General features: G+C 41.7%; 1 protein-coding gene across 1 annotated transcript in view; it reads right to left on the bottom strand.

The window, feature by feature from the left end:
* Positions 1-11,517, bottom strand: part of RAD51AP2 (RAD51 associated protein 2) — an 81,069-nt gene extending 69,552 nt beyond the window's left edge. Inside the window, exon 1 of the mRNA XM_086925183.1 lies at positions 7,383-11,517. Coding sequence (XP_086781309.1) covers positions 7,383-11,517 — 4,135 coding nt within the window. The remainder of the gene's footprint in view (positions 1-7,382) is intronic.
* Positions 11,518-26,559: the final 15,042 nt, after the last annotated feature.

Below are 26,559 nucleotides of genomic sequence, written 5' to 3'. Positions count from 1 at the left end.
AAACTGATTGCTACTACGAACAAGTGATGTTGAAACAAAAAATTGTGCTCAAAACCATAAATTTTCAAAACCGATACAGAGATCACCTGAATCCACTAAGTGTCCGCATCAGTTTCTTCACCTTTCCAAGTTATTAGGGGTTTCTGGGAACAGTGAAAACATGGAAATATTAAAATAGAAATCTTGTTAGTATACACCGCGTTCCTATACTTGTATACATGTACTAGGTTCTGACTTGACAATCCTAGTAGTTAGTGTCGTATGCTCAAACACACCCATAGAAACATCTTATTCAGTGCTAATATCTCAACAGTGGATTGAATTGTCAAAATCACCAAAGGAGATGATATCTTACCCCACTTGAAAGATGTATGGACCTCACCCCACCTGGCCACGGCTCAGGGTTAAGGGGAAGCACCGCTCTACAGAAAAAAAGGCAAAAAACAGCAAGATGAAAATGCCACTCGTTTCTCATATGTTTAGTCAGAAATAGGTCAGCGCCATAAACTGCTTTGTACTGCTTCACTCCAAAAGGCGATTTAGCCCAGCACGTTTAAATTGAAATTAGAGTGAAGGTGTTCACCACGAACCAACACAATAAGGATTAAAGTTAAAATGTCTAACACAACTTTATATGCAAATTGTAACAAATAGAAGTGAGCAAGACCTCTGTCTCAGTGTCCCTCGTTCTAAAACGATCACAAAATACCGGCATCTATACAGCAGGCGCCCTACCTGTCCGTCGGTACTTCGTTTCGGCGTCTGAGCCGATCGGGGAGGTACTTGAACTGGCTTCGGCTGCTGTATATGACGCATAGCGTCATTGGCCGATAGTCAGTCACAGCGAAATATGTTGCTCCTTGTTATTTAAAGCGGGGTTTAAGTTTTATGCTTTTTTTTTTTTTTTAAAACACCGTTTGTTTACATTCTGGCGAGGTAACGTTTTTCTAGTGTTCTCATTGGCTGTTGGGTCAGCCAACCAAACACTTCGAATTACCAACTCGGGACCCACATGACTGACTATCGGTGACTTTTGGTCTCTTTCGATGTGGAATCTTTGTATACTTCTATCCCTCAGGATGAGACTTTGGAAGTCGTAACATCCATTCTGAGGGACAGTATATGTGAAACTATCACCCCTGTACCATTTATAATGGCTTTGGCAACTATAGCCATGAAAATGAATTTCTTCAAGTATGAGGACAAGCTGTTTCTCCAGATCTCAGGAACGAGTATGGGCAGCGTTTTCGCGCCGAGCCTGGCGAATTTATACGTGCACCAGTTCGAACAACAACACGTACTGACACCCACCAACCCCTTCCACACCTCTATTAGGTGGTGGAAGCGTTATATTGACGATGTGTTGGTGGTGTGGAGAGGCACGGTGGATTCCATCAATGAATTCCATCAATGGCTAAACAGTAGGAACCAGTTTCTCAAATTTACTATGGAAATAAACAAAGAAAGAATTGCATTCCTAGATCTGTCGATCTATGTCACCTCTGCAGGATTGCAGAGTGAATTGTATAAGAAACCGATGGCGCGGAACTCACTCCTTCTCTACGAGAGTTATCACCCGAAGTCCCTGCGCCAGAATCTACCATATGGCCAGTTCCTACGGGTTCGCAGGAACTGCTCTAATAGAGAGGATTTTGAGGTACATGCTAGGAATCTCTGTGGACAATTAGGGGACAGACACTATCCAAATTCACTTATAAAAAGATCAACAAAGAGAGCGGCCAATAACAATAGGGAGGCCCTCCTGGAAGCTCCAATCCCTAAACCACCACTGACTAGACTCACTTTCGTGAGCACCTTCAATACTAGAAGTAATGGCATTCAAAAGATTGTCAAAAGACACTGGCGCCTTCTGAACCATGGGAGAGAGAAAATCGTGCAACCCTTGTTTGCGTTCAAAAGGGCAAGTAACATTAGGGATCGACTTGTTCACACACGCCCGAAAGAGCTCCCCAGAAAACTTGGCGCGACACTGTGGAATCTTCCACCAGTTGTTGGGCATCACCCTTGCGGTACTTGTTCAGTCTGCCCCCAGACCAAACACACGAAGGAGATAGATATAGGTACCACGAGACCTTGGTTGCAGAGCAACTATAGTAATTGTAATAGTACCAATGTGATTTATATGCTGATATGCCCGTGTTCCACACGATATGTGGGTATGACGACCCGCAAAGTCCGCACCAGGATGTTAGAACACAAGAGATCTTCTCACTGTAAGAAAAACAACACTAAACTTACGAGACATTTCCTGGAGCGTGCACACCTAGAAATGGACTTCCAATGGACTGTCCTGGAGAAACCTTATATACCCAGTTACATAAGTGATGTGTCGGGTTATCTTCTCAGAAAAGAGCAAAAATGGATCTATAAGCTTCGGACTGATACAGAAGGATTAAATGATGATATTCCTTGGACCTCCTTGTATTCTTGGCACTAGTGAGCAATAAACCTGGACATACTGACTGTAACAGGGTGTGTCTATATGATGTATACATGTTGTACATACTGATTCATGCCTGAATTACTTTGCTCACACACTTCTCAGCTTATCAAATTTAGGTACTATTATGGGATTTTCCTGACCTGCACTGGAGGGGGGCATATAACTATGCACAAACATTAGGATGGATCTTACATTGTAAGATTGTGTAGCATCTGCATAGTTATGCCCTTTAAATACACTCTGAGACTATGAAAAACGAATCATCAAGTGTGAATTACAGTCACTAGTAACCTGTCTTATGGATGACATCCGAGGCATTTTCACCTGATACTTCAGAATAATATATGGACACCCGGGACTCGATGATAAATAGGTGGGAGCCTTCAGAACTACAAAAATGGCCGATATCTGGTCATCGTTGGTTCTGAGCGCGTTTTCCCGCGAGATTTCGAGCGCTAAGTAGTGCGCTCCTGTTTCGTAGAAACACAAGCTGAATCAGGCTTACTTTACAAATAAAGACTAACAACACTTGGGGCTTTCTAACTACTTATGCATGCAAGGAACAATCAGGGTCACTCGTGGTTCTTGTGGTTCTGAGATAAGTAGGTTGGAACCTTCAGAACTACAAAAATGGCCGATATGCAGTCATCATGTAGTTCTGGGCGTGTCATTCCGCGTGATTTCGAGCACAAAGTAGTGCGCTATTGTCCCTAAGCAAACAAGCTGAATTCGGCATACTTTGTAGATATAAAGGCATTAACTCATAATATTGGGGGCATTCCACTAACATATGCACGTGAGGCATAATTATGGTCTAATGATTCCAAGATTATAGTGCTAGGAACTACAAATATGGCCGACATAACATCATAGTGTAGTTCTGAGCGCGTCCTCTCGCGATATTTCGAGCACAAAGTAGTGCGCTTAGTTTTTTCATGCAAACAAGACCAACAAGGCTTACCCCACAATAAAAGTTTGATAAAAATGTCCTTGTCACTAATATATAGGATCTATTGAAGGGACACATGATAAGATGGTCACTATCTAGTAAACATCCTATAGGTGGAGGGATACTTCACAAACAAACTCTCATTAGACTATTTATACTAGCATCTCCTACAGAACGGTGCCTCCCCCAAGTCTCAGATGAGAGCTTGAGGCACCGACGGAAAGGTGAGCAGCTACCACAGAATACTCTTAGCAATACTATGTTGCAACCTTTAGTAAATCTTAGTTTTTCAAGATTAGAATGTTGATAAAATTCCTGAAAAAGCACACAAAGGAGTTTTAATCTTCCTGAAAGTTTGGTGTCTTAGTCGAGTTTTTTTGGGTCGTTTTGAGGCTCAGCACACTGGGTTTGGGTTGTTGACCTACCTCATATGTTTTGCCTCTAGATATAGGGCATTTGCTCATAGGAATGAATATAGGCAGGGTTTAAAGTTTAAACCAATTTTTTTACAGCACTTTGCCACATTCCTCTTTTTTTCCTATATCTTCTTAGTGCGGGGCCTCTTAGTACCTGAGCAGTGTCCAGGTGAGGTGAGGTCTGTTGCCCTACCATAAAGGGTAAGCATAAAAATGAATTTACTGACACACATTATTGGTGGGCTTGGTGACACACTATGCACATGAGACTGATGCATCTTATACAATATTAATGATGTAACGTTTTCCTTCACAGAATTCACAGTAACCATTGTGAATCGGAGGGTTAATGTCCATGGTTGCTACAGGTTGTACCGTTTCCAACCAGTTTTATTATAATTTGTTTTGGTGATGGTGGTGATTTCTATATTCCACTAGTAGGAGTGCAACTATCATACGAGCAGAGGCCCTGACGAATGCCATGGGATTAAAAAACCTGTTAGGCAGAAACATGTTGGCCCTTATGTAGACAGATATTTGTTACTGTCTCTTCTTGCACTGTTCTATTTTTTAATTAGGAGGCGTGTCTGGTCCGCAGAATAAAGTATTTAGAAGGAGGACATTCCATCCTATTTTAAATCACTTCTTGTTTGTTGCACTATTTTTCTTTACTTTACCATCAAAAGATCAGTCATCATGGACGGTTCGTGCATTTGGTGGACCAAATCCTGAAACAACAATAAGGTGCGAAGCTGAGTGTCCCACTGATCAGGGGACCAGCCTCATTTGCACATGGGTTTGGCCAAATGATAGGACTGATCATTGAGTCTAATTTGATGGAAACCCTTTACAATTTGTTGTGGATTAATCAGCCATTTACGAATAATCGATGATGTATCGGTCTCCTCTATGCATGTAGTGTGAGCCTTTATTTTTATTAATACGTTATGTGTGTGCGATGAAGATATTTTGAGATCTTGTTGACTCAGTATCGACAGTGTAGCCTCTCAATTTGGCTGTTAGACCCCCTGTGTTTCGTGTGTTATACATTCAGTTGTTGCTGGGGATAAAATCAGGTGTGGGTCTTTAAAATATATATCCCTTGGACCCTATTTTAATGGTTTTGTTTAATTCAAATCACAGTTGAATCCATTAACAGGTAGACAGAGAGCTAGTCTGTATATTGTAGTGTCTATGATGTTTCAGTCTAATACATTGCTTCACAAAATCATCATCTGCACCAAAGACAGTGAAGTACATCTAATTGGAGTAAGTCTGACAGCAAAAATTATAAAAATGTAATTTGTTTCTAATAATTGAAATGCTACCCAACTTCCAAATTTATACTGAATGAGTCCATAGTAAACCACTGTTCCACATATTTACATAATACTATAGTTCCATTCTTGAGAATGTTCCAGATAATACATAAATGAATTTTTGCTTTCGCCGTAAATTTAGAAAAATGTGAAATTTAAAAAATCCAACATAATTGAAGAATGCAAAAAAGGAGAAAATCAGATGCCATAAAAAAGTTTATGAATAGAAGGCAAATACATTGAGGGGCTGTCTTAGCTGTTAATCACAACAGACCATCCAGAATCATTTATAACATATAGGCCCACATATATGAACCTATATTGCATTTGCAAACAGGCCAATTTTCAGAACTGGGCCGTTTGCGAATGCGAAAAGGCATTTCCTATGTATAAAACTCTAGTTTGTGATTCGGTAACCGGTTACTGAATCAAAAAAGATGTTTGCGATTCATTATTTTGAAGGGGAGTGTTTTGAGCATCCCTTCCAAATACTGAATTACAGCGGTATGTATGAATGTTTTGTGACTGTGAACACAGTAAAAACAAAATGCATTTTACCACCAAAACCCATTCACAAATGGGAAGGGGTCCGCCAGGGACCCCCTTCCCCTTGGGGAATGATGGCAAACATGTTTTAAGAGCTTGCAGTTGTCCCAGGGACCACTGCCTGCTCTTAAAACAGGAAAAGAAAACTTTTCATTTTTTTTTAATTTTAAACGCAACCTGTTTTCCTTTAAGGAAAATGGTCTGCATAAAAAAAATGCTTTATTGAAAAGCAAGCACGGGCATGGTGGTCTGCTAGGGTCCCTAGCAGGCCACCATCCACATGTTATTAGGGATTCCTAGAGGGTTGCAAATTGCGACCTACCTCATTAATATTAATGAAGTAGGCTCATTTGCGCCCCCCTCCACCCCCAGGAATCACTAAATGAAACTTGGAGTTTCATACATTAGGAATGGCGATTAACTAATTGCGCTTCGCAGAAAATTTCAATTAGGAAATCGCTATTCATAATGTTGATAAATGTGGCCCATAGATACATTCAAGGTATACAACAAATACAAAAGAAAGCACATTGTATTGTGCAATTAATGCAGCTAAAATTCGTTTAATACACTGGCTAGATTACACGATTTTCTTGTTTTTTAAAAGCACTATTAAGACTTCACCACAAAACCCAATACCTTAATCAAGATTGAAGACAACTAAATATAACTAAGGGTCAGATGTGCTAAGACAGGATTCACGAAAAGTGGTCATAATTTAAATGCCAACTTTGTGTGAATCCTATGGTATTTGGGAACTGACCTAGGTTCTACTAGGTCAGTAAACAAGATCCTGAAAAGCAGTGGGTTGCAATTCGACCTAGTGAATGAATGCTAATGAGGTAGGTTGCAAATTGTGACCTACTATGAATCACAGCTATAGCAGGGATGATGGCCCACTGAGGTAATCAAACCACCATGTCTGTGATTGTTTTAAATAAAGCAATTTTCTTTTCTTTCCTTAAATGCTGCCTGTTGGAAAATGGGATGTGTTTATAAAAAGGAACGTTTTAAACCTAAACTATTATTATGTGGTGGCAGTGGTCCAAAGGTCACAAATTTTCGAACGGGTCACCACCACCTTTCAATAATTGGCCAAATGTAATGTTTTGTGACTGGAGTTGGATCCCAAACATTAATGCGTACCATTAGGAATTGCTATTTGGGAAGGATGTACTAACCACGCTCCTTCCAAATAGCCATTCCTAATGGTTTCCTAAACCAAAGTAGCAATTCTTCAACATGTTATTGAATCATTAAATGGGTGTAGTGCATTATAAAAAAATATTGTCTCATTGGAAACCCTGCGATTTACCCAAACGCATGGTTTGTGACCAGAAAATACGTATGTACATTTGGCGCTCAGTTTTTGTTCTATAACATGTTATTTATAAGTGAATTGCAATTAATGTCGCTGAAGATTCGAAATTCGCGGGTTACGTGACAAAGCCAGCTCGTCATGCGCGCAGCGCAGGTAACGCCCATGACGAGCTGGCCTTGTCATCCGCATCGAAGGGGTTAAAACTTGATAGCCAGGAGTCCCTTTATGATAATAAACAGAAATGTAATGAAAAGTGATGTTTTGCTGATATGCCATGCAATTTCTTTAATTAGTGTTCTTGACTTAAGTAATGTATTGTTGCTTCTTCGAGAATCTGAATATATTCATAAAATATATTTTCACTTACCTTCATTAGTAGCTGAATACAGTGATTCATCCTCTGTTGTACTATAATATGAACTCTCATCAGGAACTTCCTGCTCTTCCTTGCTAGTTTGCACTTTCCTTTTATAAACACCAAGGTATTTGTTTGAATTATTTTCATTTTGTGATGTGTGACAACTTACACACTGCAATACATTTTTTGAAAGGCAGCTGCCAGCTATACTTTTCATGTAAGGTCCGTAGTCTGAATTGTTTCTTGTTTTAGTTTGATATTGTGCATTTCTTTCTTTTTCCTGGTATGTCTCTTTCTGTTGCTCAAGGCTTATATCATTAAACATGGCAAGCTCTTCTAATACTAAATCAAACTGTGCTTTCATTGCAAAAATGTTTTTTGTTTGGTCATCAGAAGGGATTTCTTTGATTGCGATAGAATTCTCTGCATCATTTAGCAGGCTGTATTCAGTTTCCAGCATTTGTTTACATGTACTACCAAAGGTAATTAACATTCTGTCACTAACCGTTGTCTCCTCAAGTAGTGTTTCTGGTACATTGTTTGTATCTGTCAATAGGTTCATACGTACTGGTTGTTTTGAACGCTCTACCTGTGCTCTGGATTGTTTCATGTCTAAGTGCTTAGAAACTGTTTTGTACAACATGTTATTTATGTTCCATTCTGTCAAAGCAGTTATTGGGTTCTTATTCAAATTTACCTCACTTTCAGGTGTATATATTTTATATACAGATCCCCTTAAATCTGCGTTTGCAGTGGAACTTTGTTGTATGTTTTCACACAGTGAATCTTGAAAATTATCACATTTGCTTGTGATGATACTTTTTCTGATAGCATTTTGGGATGCATGAACATTTTTATCATGACACCTATCAGTGGAAGCACTATGCATCGTAGATCCTCGTCGAAGACCCTGACCTGGACACTGTACAAATAAGCCTGTTCTCTCCAAATACTGATCACTGTCATGGAGTTCCCTTGCATGTTTGTCTATATCCCTTGCTTTGGAATTTATGGCGACATTTGTTTTTGTAGGTTGAAATGTGGAAGATGTTCCTAACAATCCTGTATCACAGCAACTATGGTCATTTGATACAGTACTATGAACGGACCTAACGTTAACACATTTTCCAAAGTGACCTTCAGATAAAAAGTCCACTTTATCAAGGATTTTTAATTCTGGGGATAGGTCAATCTTTTTAAATGTATCTGACATAAAGGAAATAGGTTTTTTGAAGTGAAAATATTTTGCTTCTTTTTTGCCCTCAGCTTTCATCAGTAATGAAGTGTTGCATGGACGATAGGTATGCAATTTGAAGGGTGAGTATGGTAGTTCTGTTGTGAATTGGAAAATGTTTTTATGGCTTTTTCGTTTGTTTATACCAATGTCACTATGCTCACTATTAACAATCATATTTTCTTTTGAAAGCCTAGGTTTGCCTCTCCTACGTGTATTTAGCTTCACACTGGTTTCTGTGCCTAGCATCATTGACATTTCTGAAAAAATAAAATCTAACTCTTTCCCGACAGCAAAATTTGAAAGGCAAATCACATAATGTGCAGATTTATAGTTCTTTTGTTTCATATCTATGCATTTTGTGGTAGTAAGGTACTTCTCCACTGAAAATGAAGTGCACCAATCAAAGCAATCTTCAGTAATGGTAAAAGGACGAGGAGTTATACTGACAACCTGGCTGTTTAAAACAAAATCTTCGGTGTCCACTCTAATAAAATGGACATTATGATTTGAGTTTGCTAAACATATATATTCATGCACTGAGAAATCACTCTGCAAACACTTATATTTGTTGTAATCATCATTAATGTTTCCAATTTTTCTACTGTCTGGGGTATATATTTTTCCAAGCTTTAAACTATTACATATCCTAGTGAGAAAAGCATTATAGCAACTGTCTTCATAGTTTGGTAAGCATATACAGTCAGGCACAGAAGTTACTGAAACGGATGCCATCAAAAGGACTTGGTCATAATATGTTCTGCTACAAAAAAGTTTCCTATTGGTAGAATACCAGATAAAAAGATAATTCCTGAGATCAAATATATATACTCTTAGAAGTAGCCGATGCTCTGTAATTAAGAAGTGTTTTTTTCTTTTGCAGTAGGATCTGTTATTAGTGTTTAACATTTCCTTATTTGCATCAACTGCACGTTTCAATTTCTCCTTCATTGTCTTAAAAGGTGAAACAAGCTCACAACATTTTGTACCAGTATTGCTGATTACTTTCTGACACTGAGGTACAAAACTCATGCTGAAAGTGCCATGTTCCTTATCTTCAGGCTTGGTAGCATCTGCAACTGTAGATAATGCCAAGAAACACTTTCGTTTGCAGTTAATATCTCTGTTTAAATGTAATTTTCTCTTCAAATTCTTTTGTGTGGTTGTTTGTAAATGTACCAGCCTACAATCTATGCAGGATTTTGATTTTTCCCTCTCTTTATTGAGTGTACTTAGTGCACCCTTTTTAACAACAGAAGCAGCAGGTAGATTCTTAAGAAACACATCATTTGTGGCAGTTGGTTTGTACACAATGGTTTCTTTGTCCGTTGAGATATCAGACGTGAGATATAAAATATAAAATGATGAAAGGAAATAACCCACATCTGAGTAAACATTCTTTGCATTGCAATATTTTCTATTAGCATTGTTTAAATTCTCTACATTTTGTGTACATGCATGTTTTAACTTCTCCTCTATTGCCTGAGAGGACAACAAATGATCATTAAATTTAATGCCAATCTTGCAGGTTACTTTTTGACATGGATCTTGAGAACTCTGGCACAAACTGTTGTATACATTATCTTTGATTGAATTAGATTCAGCATATATAGAAAATTCCAAGTATCGCTTTTTCTTTAGTTGCCAGTCATCATTAATGTTCATTTGCAATTTTCTCTTCAAATTTCTATGAAAGGGTATGTGGGCATATGTCATCGCACTATCAAAGCAGGATACGGTATTCTCCAAGTCTTTGTTTGAAATAGATGAAACACCTTTAATCGCAGAAGTAAATTTCATTTCACAGAACTCAGCAAATCCTCTTGCAGGTCTGCAAATATAGTGATTGGCTTGGACAGTTTGTTCTTTGCCATAAAACTGTTGCAGGTTTTGCTGAGCCTCTTTGCACTGCATGCTTGAATGGCAATCAAAATGATCTTGCTTTGGCTCTAGTTTTAAAAGTGCTTGAGCCATACCACACTGAAATGCAATTGGCTGATTGTGAAAATTAGCTATTTGTTGCTTGCAGTACCTTATACCTTCAGGGATTTCTAAGTTAAATTTGCCCTTCAAATGTGAACATCTATTAGCAGACAATTCAGCACAAATGCATTGATGTTGACATTTTCCCAACATTTCTAGTTCATTTTCATTGGGCTCACTGTACTTCAAATTTTCATGAAAACCGCTGTAAATGAAGTCTTTAAATATGGATTTTAATTTTGGAGACGTGATCATTCTGTCACAAAATGTATTTATAGACTCACATTTATCATTTGTTCGTGCTTTACTTCTTCTATGTGTTTGAGCTACAAATTCTATCTGGGGACTGTTATTTAAAATTGTACCAACGTCTCCAAATTCAGTCTCATCACATTTTGCTATGGTCTTAATTGTTTCAGGTATGCTCAGTTTTATCAGGTGATCAATTCCTTTTACTTTGCACTTCCTGGTTACACTGCACTTTTGAATTATATCTGTCTGTGAGTGCTGCCTTTTTGCACCAGATGCAGAGCAATGTGCGGTATTGATTTCATAGTTTCCAAATGACAGTATCTCTTCGCAACAAAAATTATTTTCTAAATGCAATGTCAACTGCAGATTGGCACTGCTCTGTATGGTTTTAGTTTTATATGCCGTTTTGAGAATATCACTCTTGCATTCTGTTTTCTCTGTATTTCTTTCTCGAGCAAAGTTGAACCACTGAACAAATTCCCAGTCCCCAAAGCCACGATGTTGAATTAAATTATGGGATTCAGTTTTAAGTGATAATTTCTTAAATTCTTCTTCGAGGTGCATGCTACAGTGTTCACCTTTTGTAAGTCTCCCTATGTCTTCAATTTCCATGTGCCACAGCTGTGAAAGTTCACTATTATCAGATGGTTGTTCTGAAAAAGTTTGAAGGCTCATCCTTTCCGTTTTTCAGAACATAAATTTGCAGCCCCTGAAATAATTAAAATACACGAATAGTTAAAACTGTCTTTCCTCTTGTACTAAGTATCATGAATATCACCTTGAAATGCTCTCAAAAGAATAATCTGTGAAAGTATAGCTCTAAAAAATGAAAGTAGTGATAATTCAAATGCTCACAATTAAAATGGATAGGTGTGCTAAAGGAAGTCGCTATTACCTGCTTGCAACTGTTGTTCTCCAATTTTTGCATTTATTTAAATTATGTCTATATGAAGAGCCTAGCCACCGAGCAGCAGAGCACTTTGCAGGTAACAAGAGAACTATGACTATTACAAAGAACAGTGAGGAACTAGGCCTTTCCGGAAAGCCTTAGGGCTCAAGTTTAGCCTTATACAGTTTCGAATAGAGGTCCAACGTCTTAAAGAAAAGCATCAGAAATCGTGTATGGTTGTTATAGTTTTCAGGGCGGGTGGGCGTCAAGAATTTGGTGGTTTCATCCCCTGCATTCTCGCTTTCACCTGTGACCCTGAGTTTGGGGTTTATATAAGGAGGAATGGTGGTGTGAATTCCTTTATTTTTAATACATGCAAATGTTTCCAGCAGTAGTGAGTAAAGGTGCTTTTGGATGAGAAAAGTATGATCAGATGTATTTGCTCCTTCAACTAACTGAGCAGCCTATGTTGATAAACTTGAATTGATTCATGGGCAGATTTTGGAAGGTCAGTCAAGGTGGTATTTGTACCATCTAGAAGAATGAGTACATAAGCCTTTACTGTGTTTCGGAAGACTATAGGAGGCATGGTGGGTTTTAGTTTTCTGCACAGTTGGCGTTGGTAGGACATAATTTTAGCCACCTGGTGTATTAAATGGGAGAGGAGGTGTGTATTTCAACAAAAATGAGTTGAGTTTTCAATTATTTTATGGAGCGGGGCAGCAAGGAAACAAGCCAGAAGTGTAGTGGATAGGAATTTCAAATACTGAGTGAATGACAGAAGAGCTCATAAAGATTACATAAAATGACATATTGATAAGTGAGAATAATAGGAATTCTGTTTAACAAGGAGTTCCAAGTGGCATCAAATAAACAACAAGAGTGAAGCTCCAGTTATCTATGATATCACTCAGAAGCCCAGGATAAAAAGAATTGTTAATAGTTGCCTACCTGAAAGTTTATGTTATACAAATATTTAGTTCATTCGCCTAGGTGTAGAGTAGACACGGGGAAGCCATGTACAACATAGCATAACCTTCTCCTGCCTTCTGTGCTGTACATACATTAAACATTATTCCTGGTGTCCTGTTATTCAACCCAGGCCTTGTCTGGCCATCTCTGACCTCTGAAATACAAATTGAAAACAGCCCTGGCATCCTGACACACACACATGCCACTCATGGTATTAACGATCCCTTCCCAAATATTAAAACATGAACAATCTGTTTTTTTGCCACCCCATCCCCACCTCTCTTTGTATTACCCTTCTGTGCTCTACTCCATGTAATGTTATGTTATGTTAACAGGTTTGTGCAGTGCAACAAGTCACTCCCAAAGGAGTATCCCGGTGCTAATGCTGATTCCGGAGATGGAAGACGAAAAACTAATTCACTTAAGGAGATCTTAAAATAGCCAGGTTTTTAAACATTTCTTAAAAGTTAAAAGTATCCGCTTATTAAAAACTAACATTCTTTGTGTTTACCCAGTCTGAATTGAGCCTTATACAACTTATCTCTTCCTTCCTGCCTACAAACATGCTAGTCAGTGGAGAGCCAGCTCAATGTGGATCTGCCAACTTTGAAGAAAGTAATCTACCGAAAACTCTTCTTAGATCATAGCCATTTAGGGGCATATGTATGAAGCCTATCTCCCATTCACAAATGGGACGATTCTCAGAATCGGCCCGTTTGCGAACGGGAAAAAGCCTTTTAGGATCTATCATACCAAAAGGCCCTCACAAAATAGGGAATCGCAAAATTAGCGATTCCCTATTTTGTGAATGCACGTAAGAATGCAATGTAGAAAGCACCCAGATTGTGCGATTTCCCCTTTAGAAATCGCAAATAACCACCAACTTCAAGTTGATGGTAATTTGCAATTTCTTTGTGCTCACATGCTCATTTCAGGGGTGCAACAGGGTGTCCTTATGACACCCTTGCACCCTTGAAATTGTATTAGCAATTTGCGAGTACCTAATGGGTACTCCCAAATTGCGAATGTCTTCCCTTTCAATGAATGGGAAGGTATTCCCTAATTGCGATTCCCAATTTGCGAATCACAATTAAATAAAGCCTAGGAATCACAAAACATTTGCACATTTTTTATTACATCCTGTTTTACGATTCTCGAATAGCGATTCTCTAAAAATCGCTATTTCAGAATCACAATAACGGTATTTGAAACATATGCCCCCAAGTGACAGTTGTTCAGATCAGCTCTCCTTAAAGAATTGAGTCTGCAGCCAGTTCTGTCATTTTATTTTGGTTTCGAGTGACGCTTTTAGATTATAGTATTACAGAGGAGCAAAACTACTCTCAAGTATACCAAAAGTCTCAGCTATAAAGAAATTGCAGAGTTTCACAAAATAAGACTTCCAGTCAGAGGATGTTGTCCAAAAGAATGGGGCAATTGAAGCTATTTCTCTTTCTGCTCTGACATGGCTTTCATATTGATTTTGAGATCCTCTTTGCTTCTCAAACCAGCCAATGAAAAGAGTAAGCCCAAAGGAGGAAATTACAGTCATCCAAAAACAGTACATTTATGTGCAATAGACTTCGAATTTCATTGCTTTAACTATTTAATGCAACGTAAATAACATAACATAGAGCATCAGTTTGTCAGAATTATGGGGGCTTCCATTGGCTGCAAAGAATTTCAGTGACAGTTGAATTGAGAAAGTACAACCTCATAAACTTGCTGCCTTTATCAAAGTTTTTTTTTACAAATGTATTCTTTAACGTGTGCTGATATATCACATACGTTTTTATGTTGTTCTTGTGTTAATCTGAAGGTTCAGTTTCTTTAACATACATGCTATCTTGCATGATTTCCTAGGCCCAGAAGCCATTTTATTTAGTGGTGTACAGTTCCAAATTTTGTGCACCTCATAGTAAAAAGTAGTCTTGCTTACAATGTTGGTAACCAAAATAGAGATTTTCAGGAAGTAGTATATTCAACAGTATATTTATGTATCACTATCTGTTTCAAGGACTCCTCTCATTCTTCTCATGAGAAGATACCTTACCCTACTCAATAATTAGTTTTGTAAAAGCATCAGTTTCTATCAAGTTCCAATTGACTTGCAATGGTGATAAAGTGTTTGAAACGTGTAATTTGAATATAATTTAAAATTCCATGATTCAGCTAGAATTTGAGCATATGTTTTGATCCATTAAATTGCCAGTTGTCATTTGCTGATTTTGCCTGTGTGCTCGCCACTTTTGCATTAAACATATGTTAAACTGTTGGCTCCCTGACAGGTTGTGTTTTATTTTGCAGTAGTTCAACCATTTGTTTCTCAATCTGGACTCATTATGAAGTCTCGGTGGGGGAGGGAGGGCAGGACATGTATACTGTCTCTGAAGACGGTTGGACCTGGTAATATGATCTCAAGTATGGAAATCTCATTCTGGTCGAAGTTGTAATTGCAAACAATTTTGACATGCAGTTTATGGATATCCCGGTAAGATGAACAAAGACCAATTGACATTACAGCAGTGAAAACCAACTTTTGTTTTTCACTGCTATGAAAAAAGATCAGTTAATAAGCAGATTTTGAAGTCGGTATTCGCATTATGCATAACAAAACAATAGTCCTGATTTACAGTTCGGCGGATTGGGTATACCGTCACAAAATTGGTGCAGTACTCTGTCCACCAAACTGACAGGCTACCTGCTCTATTTAGACCTGGCCAGACAGGTATGTCGCACCTAGGAAACAACACATCACAAACGCTCGGATAATGATGTCAGATGCGGACAATGAGGGACTGATTGCACGGTTGGCTGACGGGTTACTCCGTCGCAAATGTGACAGATATCCCATCCTCCATATTACGAGTTCCATTATTTTCAATTGGATACAATGAAACTTACAATACGGTTGACGGGATATCTGTCACATTTGTGATGGAGTAACCTGTGCGCCAAACTGGCAATCAGGCTCTGAAACGGTGCTTGGACAAAATATTGTAAAAAATATTGTGATGCAAAAATACTGTGTCAAGAATATCGGGACATATTCCCAAAGTGATAGGATGGTTTGATGGGCAGCCCATAGGGCAATACCAATGTGTGTCCCCCTGTGCATTGTAAGCATTGTAAACAGGTGCGTTTGAACATTGGGGAGTCCTAGCAAGATAAAAGAGGGAAACCTGGGGATCTGGGTGTGGAAGTGGTTATCAGTCATTTAATACAGAATTCCAGAATGAGGTCAACTTCAGACAATCCCATAGGATATGAGAGAGGGTGCCCTTCACCCCACATTGTCGCCAGCACTCATCAATTCAGGTAAGGTTGCCTCTGTGGAGCCTGACGGGGGTCAAATACAAGTAAATGCTAATTTTTACAGATGTTTCTGTGCTAGATGTGTTGTATGTAGTGTACAGCATTCTATAGAATACATCTTGCCACTCTTTATTGGTGAGCTACCTTCCCAATTCAGTCTCCCAACATGTTTGGGTGGGGGATTTCCCTGATGGTAAGAGGAGAGTATATAATTCCATGATAAGGTATTTCTCTGACCTTTTGATAAGGAGCCTTTTTTCAAATGTTGGTAGGAGCCTCTGAGCTTCCTGACAACTTAGGGGTGTAAAATGCAATGTCTAATCTGAAGAAAACAGAACTGTTCAACTTCAGGAATAGAGAAATCTCCCCATAGAGTATCAAAAGGGATGGGGCAGTCCTGGTAAAAAAAGTGCCAAATTGCCCAACAGCCGGACTCCTGCCACGCTTGGGTGAAAGCTAGATTGCCCGCCACTGACGTCACGGGGCGGAAAGGGTGGTCAGGGTCCCACTGAAAGTTTGAGTGTACTACACCTTTAACAAAGACCTTGTAATTAGGGATATGTAGAGACTGGGGGCTCTATGTTCATGAGGAAGAAACTGGACCTTACCCAGTGAGGTTCCCGCAAGTGCTTGGTCCATGAATAACCAAGGCTTTTAGACCAGATAGTGAAGATGGAGGGCCTGGTAGTAATGGAGGGGGCTCGGCACTCCTAGTCCTCCTTCAGCAGGTAGGCGCCAGCTCAACTCCATGCATATGGAAGCTCTTGCCCGCCCATATAAATTGATGGCCAAGGCCTGTAGGGTGGGGATCGTGCCTGTTGGAGGAGTCAAAGGAAGGATCTGTAAGAATATCTTGGGGAGGATTGTCATCTTAAGGGCCACAATGCGGCCCAGCAAAGAAAACAGATAGTTTCTCCAGTTGGCCAGATCGGCTCGCTCTTGCTTCAGAAGAACTCAGTAATTAAAGGATTCTGTGTACTCCAGTGCTGAGGCCTGCAGCATTTCCAGGAAATAGATGCCCGTAGGCCATCGCAGTTGATATGCCTGGTTTAAAGAAGCCAGTGTAGTTGGAGAAACTCCCAAATTAAGGGACTGAGACTTATGGAGGTTCATGCGGAAAACCAAGCCTTCTCCAAAGTCCATCAGCTTCTCCAGGAAGGCGTATAGACTAATCAGGTGCTCCTCCCCTTCAAAAGAGAACCCCCTTGATTTGAGGATGGTCCCTCACCCTCTGTGCAAACGGCTCTATATAGAGTGCAATTAGAAGGGCCAACAATGGGCAGACCTGCTGCGTGTCCCTTCTTGTCCGACAGAACATAGAGTTACGCCCATTGACCGACACCAAGGCATTCTGAAACCCTGTAGTTGCTTAAGACCCAGGAGCAAAATCATTCCCCTAACCAAAGTGGCCCAATGAATCTCAATGCACATGGTCAAATGCTTTCTCAGCATCAACCAATAACAGCATTGATTTGCTCCAAATGTGGTTGGCTTTGTCAATGATGTGAAGGAGTTGCTTCATATTATTGGCACACTGCCTCTGGGGAAAAAATGCCCACTTAACCTGGGGCCACTAGACTCTGCTTATAGGGCTTGAGATGGGCCACCAGAAAACCAGTGAATAGTTTTGCAACTACTTTCAGTAGAGAAATGGGGTGATAAGTTGCACAATGCCGCCCACCTTTTCCAGGCTTAGGGATGATGACAATGGTTGCCTCTTGCATCGAGGGTAGGAGAGTGGCTGTGTCCGATATGGAGTTAAAAAGCCTTGTGAGGATAGAATCTAGTTCCAGGCAGAAGGTTTATAGAAAACTGATAGGAAGCCACCAGATACTGGTGACTTAAGAGGTTTTTTGTCTAGATATCAAAGCTATGACCTCTTTAATGCATATTGGACAATCCAACATGGCTGTCTGTGCTTCGGTCAGTCAGGTAGTGGTTGCTGTGTGGAGGTAACGGGTTGGGTTCCAAGGGGGTAGAGACTGCTCCGAGTATAGATCTTTGCGGAACTCTAAGAACTTGGATGATATGAGTTCGTCCCCCACCACGGATGCCTCTTCGGCAGTCAGGAGAAAATTAACCCTCGCTGACTGTCACTGGGCTCTAAGCTTGTTTGCCAAGAGCCTCCACATTTGTCACCCCGACATAGAAGGAGTGTTTTAGCTGATGAAGGGAATATTTGGCCCTACATAGATCCAACCCCGCCAGTTGCTTCCTGGCCATTTCCAGCTTGCACCATATTCTTGGAGCCCCAGTGCGTTGTTGGATATGCTCCAGTTTGAGCACCTTTCTCTGTTGTTCTTCCCTATTGGTTAAATGCAATTAATTTTCCCCGCCGAGAGCGCAATAAATTTGCCTCTAATAACTGACTTCAGGGCATCCTAGACTATGGACCCGGGCACGTCAGAATTATCATTGACTTTAAGATAGTCAGTAATGGCCTTGCTGACTTGTCCCACCACTTCTGGTCTCTGGACAAGGGTCTCTGAGAGTCTTCACTGCCGGGGGTGTCTCCAGCTGGTGGAGCGCACAACTCAAGGACGAGTGCTGAGTAGTGGAAGAGAGATAGTTGATCAATCTCGTGGCTAACTGCTGGAGTACCCTGGAGCACAAAAAGTGGTCCAGGTGGGCTTAAGACCTAAGCACGTGCAAAAAGAAAGTGTAATCATAGGGAAGGGGATGGTGCTCTCTCCATAAGTCCGTCAAGCCCACCTTCCGGAGCCAAGCTGCGCCCTCCCACATAAGTGCCCCTACCTCCCCCTCCCTGGGGGCCAAGCAATCTAATTAATTATCAAATACCAAGTTGAAGTCGCCCCTATTAAGACTATGTGATCCTGTGAGGCAAGGGTGTCCGCTAATGCCATTCTCAAGAAGTGCTCTTGACCCTTGTTAGGGGCATGGACGGAGCCTAAGATGAGTGTCTGGGTGCTAGCTGTATGCGACAGACCAGGAGGTGACCTTTAAGCGCTATTAGTGTATGTTCAACTTTCCCCCAGAAATTACGGAAGCACAGGATGGCAACCCAAACCATGTTTTCCCCTGTCAAGGATACAAATCGGTGAGGGAATGCTCTGGATTTCAGCCTGTGCCAGTCCCCTGCAAGCCTGGAGAAGGCAGATCCCTGCCGAATGCATTTCAAATACTAGAGGACGGCCTGCCTCTTAACAGGGTTGATAAGCCCCTTCACATTCAGGGAAATCACCTTAAAGGGGTCACCAAGCATCTGTGGGTGTGTGTGTGTGTACCTGCATTAAATGGCCATAATCTGGACCTTTTTCACCCAGTAGCATGGATGTGGCTACCCTTGTAATATTCCCAACAAAGAACAGAACTAGAATAGAAAACTAAAGAAAAAATGTATGCAATGTCCCTGGAGGGGCGAGGAATTCAACAATGTCCTTACCAGTCCAGGAAGTAGAGGGGTGGGGTCCATAGTTAGCCAGTCTCCACAGTGAGTGTCCCCTCGGCCCTTGTCTAGGATACGTATGAGAAATGGTGGAGGAGCCTCCTCGGAGCCTCAGGCATTGTCTTGTGATGTTGGATTTTCAGACAGTTTCTCCAGTTTCTCGTCTTTTTTGGGTGATCGTGGTCGGGTCGTGCCTCGTGATCCCTGAACCACAAAGTTTGCTATTCCAGCATGAAAATTGCCCGGCTATGGACCTAAGGCTATCATGCTGGGGGATGGGCCCTCAAGGACCTCAATTTGCAATATGTCACAGGCTGCTGCAAGGGAACAGATCTAGTGGAGTCTCCCCTCCCATGTAAAGACCCGGCGAAAGGGATGGCCCCAAGAGTACATGATATTTTTGTCACGGAGGAAGGCTGTCACCGGGGGATGGAGCTCTGCCTTTTCTGCAGTGTGATTGTTGAGAGATCTTGAAATAGTTGAGTGGATGGCCCCGGAAATGTATTGAGTTGGTATCCCATGACTTGCAGAGAATCCGCTCCTTCAGAGGAAAGTTATGTATGCACCTCTTTCCAGACTACTTGTAGATCATGCACCAGGTCCCTCTTGATTGTCATCAAGTCTTCCCTGAGGGAGGAGAACAGCGTTTCCAGGTAAGAACGGTTGACTGGGGCCCCCCCTCGATGTCTCTGGGAGATGGTGGTCTGCTTGAGGAGCCGGAATGCTCCAAAGGCAATGAGGCAGAGGGCTTTGTGAGCACAAGTCTTTGAGGGAACGGTCCTTTTTAGTGCATTGCGCTGTCATTCCTGAGCAGTGGTCACCCGGCCCCTGCTTTTCAGGAATCGTGAGTCACAGTCCCTCACTAGTGTGAAGGGTGGATGCGGCATTCAATATACAGGGCCTCAGTCCAAGGTAGAGTGCCACTGGTCTCCAGGTGAACATGGTTGTGCTCAGTTAAAGGGAGACACAGCCCACAGCCTACCTGGTGGAATGTAGAGGGAATTACACATGCCACTCCCACTGGGGTGCAGCCATCCAATTCCTCAGTACATCTTCATTTACTTTGGGCCCTTCACTGGTATATCTTTCAGGCCCTCAGGGCCTCACCTCCTCTGCTCCCTCTGGGGGGGACTGCCATCAGTCCCCGGCTGAGCCTCTTCTCAAAGCAGCACGGACGGTACTCAATACAATTGTTTCTGAGCCTGGTGTTGTCAGTGGGTCCCAGAACCCAGGGCCACAGCAGTGGCCGCTGTCTGGAACAGTCAGGACCTCTCCACAACTAGCATGGTGCCCTAGGGCTCTATGAGGCTTTCTCTATTGTGGGGGAAGGGGCTTGGAATCAACACAACCTCCAGGGCAAAAAGAATCCCTGGGACCCCAGCTAATCTCTCAACCCCCTTATAGGTCACTCACTGCAGTCCGTAGGGCTGCAACAGGTCGGGCCACTCCTGTGCTCTTCGACACACCCCTGTGCTCACTCCGTCAATCCGGCCTCTCAACTTTGACTCCGCTTTGCAGGCCCCTGGACGGCAGGCCCCCTCCGATGTCGTTAATGGGTCGCCTCATGGCGGCAAGCACTCAGATCACACAGGGCCCCAAGAGCAAAGGAATCAGTCCTCTAGTCCAGTCTCCCTCCGCTGGCTTCCAGACGTTGGGGCCAAGCCATGCTTCCTTGTTCGCAGAGCCTCTCAGACCCACAGGATCAACTCCTGCTTCGTCGATAGGCTGTCATGCAACTGCCAGCATCCCAATCTTTGGTGGCTCTGAGGAACAGGGAAATCAGCCCTCCAGGGCTGCCGCCCCCGGGGTCCTCATACCTTTAGGGTTAGCTTGCATTACCGGGTCCGCGATGGTTGAAGGCACCCACTGCGGCAGCTCTCTACTCTTCGACACAGAAATGTGTCTTGGTCACAAGATCGTGTGACCAAGACACATTTGTGTGTCGAAACGCGTAGCGTATTTGGGAATAAAAGAAAATCTTAAAAGCAACCTGCTTCTGAGTGCGCAGTGCTTAAAAAGCACTTGATGAAATTGAATTGAAATGCAACGGCTGGGTTCGCCGTTTTCGTGTGCCACCTGACTAGGGAGAGGATCTCAGCAGAACCCCCTGTGTGAATTTGGACTGCAAAAACAAAGGTGACAGGGACATTATAGGTACGGTCAGATTACACTTGTACAAAACCAGAGAAATTCAGCCGTTAAATATAGTGTTAAATATATATACCAAGGTGTATTGGTCAATCTGTGGTCATATTACACTCGTACATAACCAAAGAAATTCACCTGTTATAGTTAGCTGAGTTAACTGTAACACACACCTGTGCAATGCACTGATTATGACCTCACATATTACATCACTCATTACCTGGCATCTCAAACGACATCACTGATGTCATCAGTGATCACATCATCCTGTGACTGCGAGTGTGATCATTACAAGGTATGAAGTTGTGAGGAGGGTTCTGGGTTAATGGAGGTATTGAGTATAGTAGAGAAGTGGGAGTAAGTTTCCAGCACAGTTTTTTGAATATGTTGTATTTATGGATAAAGGAGGTCGGTAAATTGAATACCTGCATGAGCGTAGCAAAAGGCAAAAATTCTGATTCTGAGAATAACTGATAGATCCAAATTAAACCTCTGTTTCTTCAAGTCTTCCTATAAAAAGATTTGTTTTGGATCAACACATTTTTATAATGCCAAATTGTTGAGTTTAAAAGGAGTCTCTAGGCTGTGAGTAGAGTGACAAGGTAAATCGAGTAATTTGGAAGTATGCTTTATTATGGGAGTTGATCTGGATTGTGGTTTGCGTGAAAAAGAAAGATATTCACAAAATGAATAAGGAGATAAAAAGAGGCGCTCTGTTGAAGTCCAGAGAGGACACTCATCTGTAGAGTCAAGCAACCAAAGAGAGGCCTGACGCAACAAGAAATCTTTCTGATAAGCCTGGAAGTCTGGAAAATTAACTCCACCTTCTGCTTTAGGGCGAGTTCATTTTAGTGAAGACATTCGAGGTTTCTTAATACTCCACAAGAAAAAGGATAAAACAGAGTTGACTTTCTTAAATAATTCAGTTGTGATTGGGACCGGGATGTTAGAAATCTTTGGGCTTACGCCCTTGATACAATACTGCACCAGCCATCATGGCATCCCTTTTAATATTGATTTTAAAATCCACACACACAACTAAAGGAAGGGCCCACCCAGCCAGTTCAACACAAATGCAATCCAATAATGCTGAGTCATCAATGATGGGCCCGTAGATAGAACAGAGCGTAATAGCCTCTCCATCATGAGTACACTCTACAATGGCCCATCTTCCAACCTTATCCGACCTGGATCTAGTGTATCGGATCGTGCCTTTTCGTACAAGTATCACCACCCCACTGGAGTGTGTACCTTGCAGAGTCCTGGAGATTACTTGATATCCTGAAAATCCCAACAGAAGTTTCTGCGATCCCTTAACATGCGTTTCCTGCCTACAAAGTATATGGACTTATAAATACTGTAAATCTACATTCAACCTCTGCCTCTTCCGAAAGTTATTTGGCCCACAGCTATTAATTAAGGCTATTCTTAAACTAGCCATCTTTTATTATAGTGTAGTATTACCTGGTGATCACCTACCCGAACAACCACAAACACAGCCCCCACCACATTGCTTGGATTACCCCCCATGCTCACAAAATCCCCCAAACCCCACCTACCCCAGTCCACCCACTCCCCACCACCCAACCCCTGCCATGAGCAAAGGAGTCACTCCTAACCCTGGTGATGGTGCTTACCCACGAGCTGCCCCTGCCTCCGCTCACTGCCCAGACCATCCTACCCCGATCGAAGCCAAAGAAAAAAAACATTTAAAAAACAGAAAGAAACCTCCCCTTCCACAGAAGCCTAGGTGGCCTTTCCGAGAAATCCAAGAAGATATACTCCCAAGAGAAAGGACCAAAGAGAAAAGAGATACAAGCTAGAGAAACGTCCCTTTCCATGCCAGGAGAGACGCAGCAAAAAGTTTCATCAACCCAGCCCAGTCTCTTCAGTGATCTCTTCCAGGTATTCTTGCGCTTTGAATTCTGAAAGGAAGTAATGTGTATTTCCCTTGAAGATCACCTTGATACGAGCTGGATTTGGCAAGAATACGTGACATCCTAGCTGCAGAAAAGAGGGGACTGGCTGACAGAGTTGCCACCTCTTCTTCACTGTCAAGTGGAAAAATTCCGGATGAACGAAAAAGGTATGCCCATTATATGATCTCCATGCTTCCGGTCTTGCCTTATCAAGGATCGCCTGCTGTAAGAGAAAATTACCAAAATAGACCAGGATGGCACTAGATCTCTCTGGTCTGTTGAGTATGGTTTTTCTTGGGAGTCAAGAGAAAATGGTGCACCCTTTGTACTTCAGATTCCCAGTCCCTTTAAGCAAGCGATGGGAAGGTACCCTTAAGCAACTCCAGTATGAAGGATCTGATGTCACTTCCCCCTGCATTCTCTGCGAGGACAAGAAACCGTAAGTTATTTCTGTGATGCCGGTTCTTAAAGTCCTCCTGTTTCTACATCACATCTACTAGCTGGGTCTCTTGCAGGTATTGCCGTTTCTCTACTGTTGCCACCGCTGCTTCTGCTGTCTCCGTCCATTCTTCAACTAAGGTAATACACTCTGCCATTTCAGAACACATTTTGGTGACTTTTCACACTGCACCTTGTATTTTATTTGTGGCCAGATGAGTTCTTTTATGTTCAACTTTAGCCTCGGACGGCATCTGCTTCAACAAGGAGTAAAGTGTACCTATTGTGGTCGCAGGATTCATGTCAGATGAAGGCGCCCCCTTCGGTGTGCCGGATCTCTCTTCCTCATTATCACTATATACCTGGCGGGTCACCGAATAGACCCACTTTAATTAACAGGTGATGTTTAACTCCAGTCCAGCCTTTCCCCCACTCTGGCTATCCCCCAATGAACCAGGGGCTGAATTGTCATCTGTCAGCTCCTCACTGAGCCAGAGAGTTCTGAATCATCCATTATGGAATAAAACGTATCTACAGCTTCTGGAGATCCTCCTATCTGTCATACTGTTCTTGAATCCCAGTATTTTTCTAAGGGGATTCTCATATCACCCCTACTCAGTTCCCCATCTGAGAATGAAAGAGTACTTAGCTCTGACCCTTGAGCCCCAACCTCCACCATCTCAATGATTCACTCTCCACTTACCCCATTTTTATCCATGTAATTTTCCTTTTTTTTTGTGCACTGCTACCCGGCAAGCTTTAATTAGCCCTGTCAGACCCCATTGAGGAGTTAACCTCTACCATCGCAGGCACGGTGAGAGGAAGTACAGAGGCAGGAGACTTTTCCCGATCTTTCAGATGTAGCCCCGAAAATTTACCAGAGAAAATATCTGGTATAGAGGGTTGTCTCTCTTTGGGCTCTTCAGGTCAGGTCACAGTCCCTTGTGATTGTTTAAAACTGTTTTCAGCCACTCTCTGCCATTGAGGGGTTTCCCGGCTGCAGTCGCAGTGCTTTACTCTGTTTTTCGTGACAGTAGCTTCTTACTGTGCGGAGCCGAGCATGCAGGGACCGACCTCACAAGCTCCACCCACTCCTTTGACTATTTTTCAGTAGCTTTCGGCGGCATCGCTGGGTTGTTGGGGGAGCCGGAACAAAGAGGAGGTACCGCAGTTAATGTCCGAGCGAGTGCGGCTCTCCAGGCAGTCCTGCCCGACAGTAGCAGCCCAACAGTGAAGCAAAGCTGTCGACAAAGATGAAACCCGGCATGCTTGAAGAAGGAGGAAAGATCCAGCATCGGCTCTAGTGGTTGGGGATGGAGGCAGGGGAGCAGCTCCTGCGGTGAACTAAGCAGATGCCATCTTGCTCTGTCAGCTCACCTACTGAAAGGATTTACACCATTTAACAAAAAGTGTGCTTTCTGAATCAACAGCTACCTTTTTGTTGCATTTGGTTTAATTCCGTTCAGCAATTCAGGCTGTAGCCGTGTCTAAAAGCTTCCCCTGGAAATTAACATGGAAAAAATGTGTTTTGGGACCCCCCCCACCTTTTTCTCGGCCGCTGCTTGCAGGATCACCCTGAAACTTTAAAGACAGCAGCTGAAGTGACTGGTGTATTAGTTTTAAAAATGTTGTGAAGATTTGTCAAACAATGATGTCATTTGAGATGTCATGAGTCATGACATGAGTCATGTCACTGACCATGTCATGAGTCATGCAATATATGAGGTTATAAGCAGTGCATTGCGGGGAGCGAGGTATACTTAGCTCAGCTAACTATAACTGCTGAATTTCTCGTTTTTTTATGAGTGAAATGTCAGCCTATCTATAATGTCTCTGTAACCTCTATTTTTTCTGTGAATTTCTAATGTGTTTTTTAAAATCATGTTTCCTAACTATAATATCCCTGTAACCTTTGTATTTTTCAGTGAAGTTCTATGTTTTTTTTAATGCTAATTCATAACTATAACACCCCTGTAATCTTGGTTTTTTTTTCAGTGAATTTCAAAGGCATTTTTATTTTTTTTCCTAACTGTAACCTGTAAAATTTAACAGTGGATGTGTGAGTGGCTGTATAGGTTGGGGACTGGGGGTGTGAATGGCCCTATGGATCTGTGATTGAGTGTGTACCTGAGCCGCCCTCATTTGGAAATAATACAGATAACCCGGGTCACATGAACTCTTAGGAGCTCAACCGCAATGGTTCTCACTTTGGGGTTTTTGTCTCCCTGGGTCTGTCTGTAGTTAAAGAGCTCAAATGTATAAATTGATATACTAAGTTGGAAATCAATAAATATATGTACACTAGCATGAAATGTGATTGGGTTGATTACGTTTTTATGTATTCAAAAAATGTCTTGCACTGTGCACTTTTATGGTTCATCGAACTGAAATTAAGTTAATATCGATCGATCGAGTGTGTAATGTCTGGGAAATTGCATAAGTGCATGAGTACTACCTTGGTAATTGTATGCCTATATGATTCTATGAGTGCAATTGCCAAGAACACACAGAGAATACTGGGTGTTTTTGACAAAGTGAAAAATACATATATAAACATATTTTACATACGGTTTCAGTGTAGCTATTTAATAAGATATTAATTTCACTTTCCCCTTTTTATACATTTGTCAAAA

The sequence above is a fragment of the Lissotriton vulgaris genome, chromosome 6, assembly GCF_964263255.1.
Source record: "Lissotriton vulgaris chromosome 6, aLisVul1.2, whole genome shotgun sequence".
Lineage (NCBI taxonomy): Eukaryota > Metazoa > Chordata > Amphibia > Caudata > Salamandridae > Lissotriton > Lissotriton vulgaris.
Note: the sequence above shows the minus strand (reverse complement) of the source record. Positions and strands in the feature narration are given on the sequence as shown.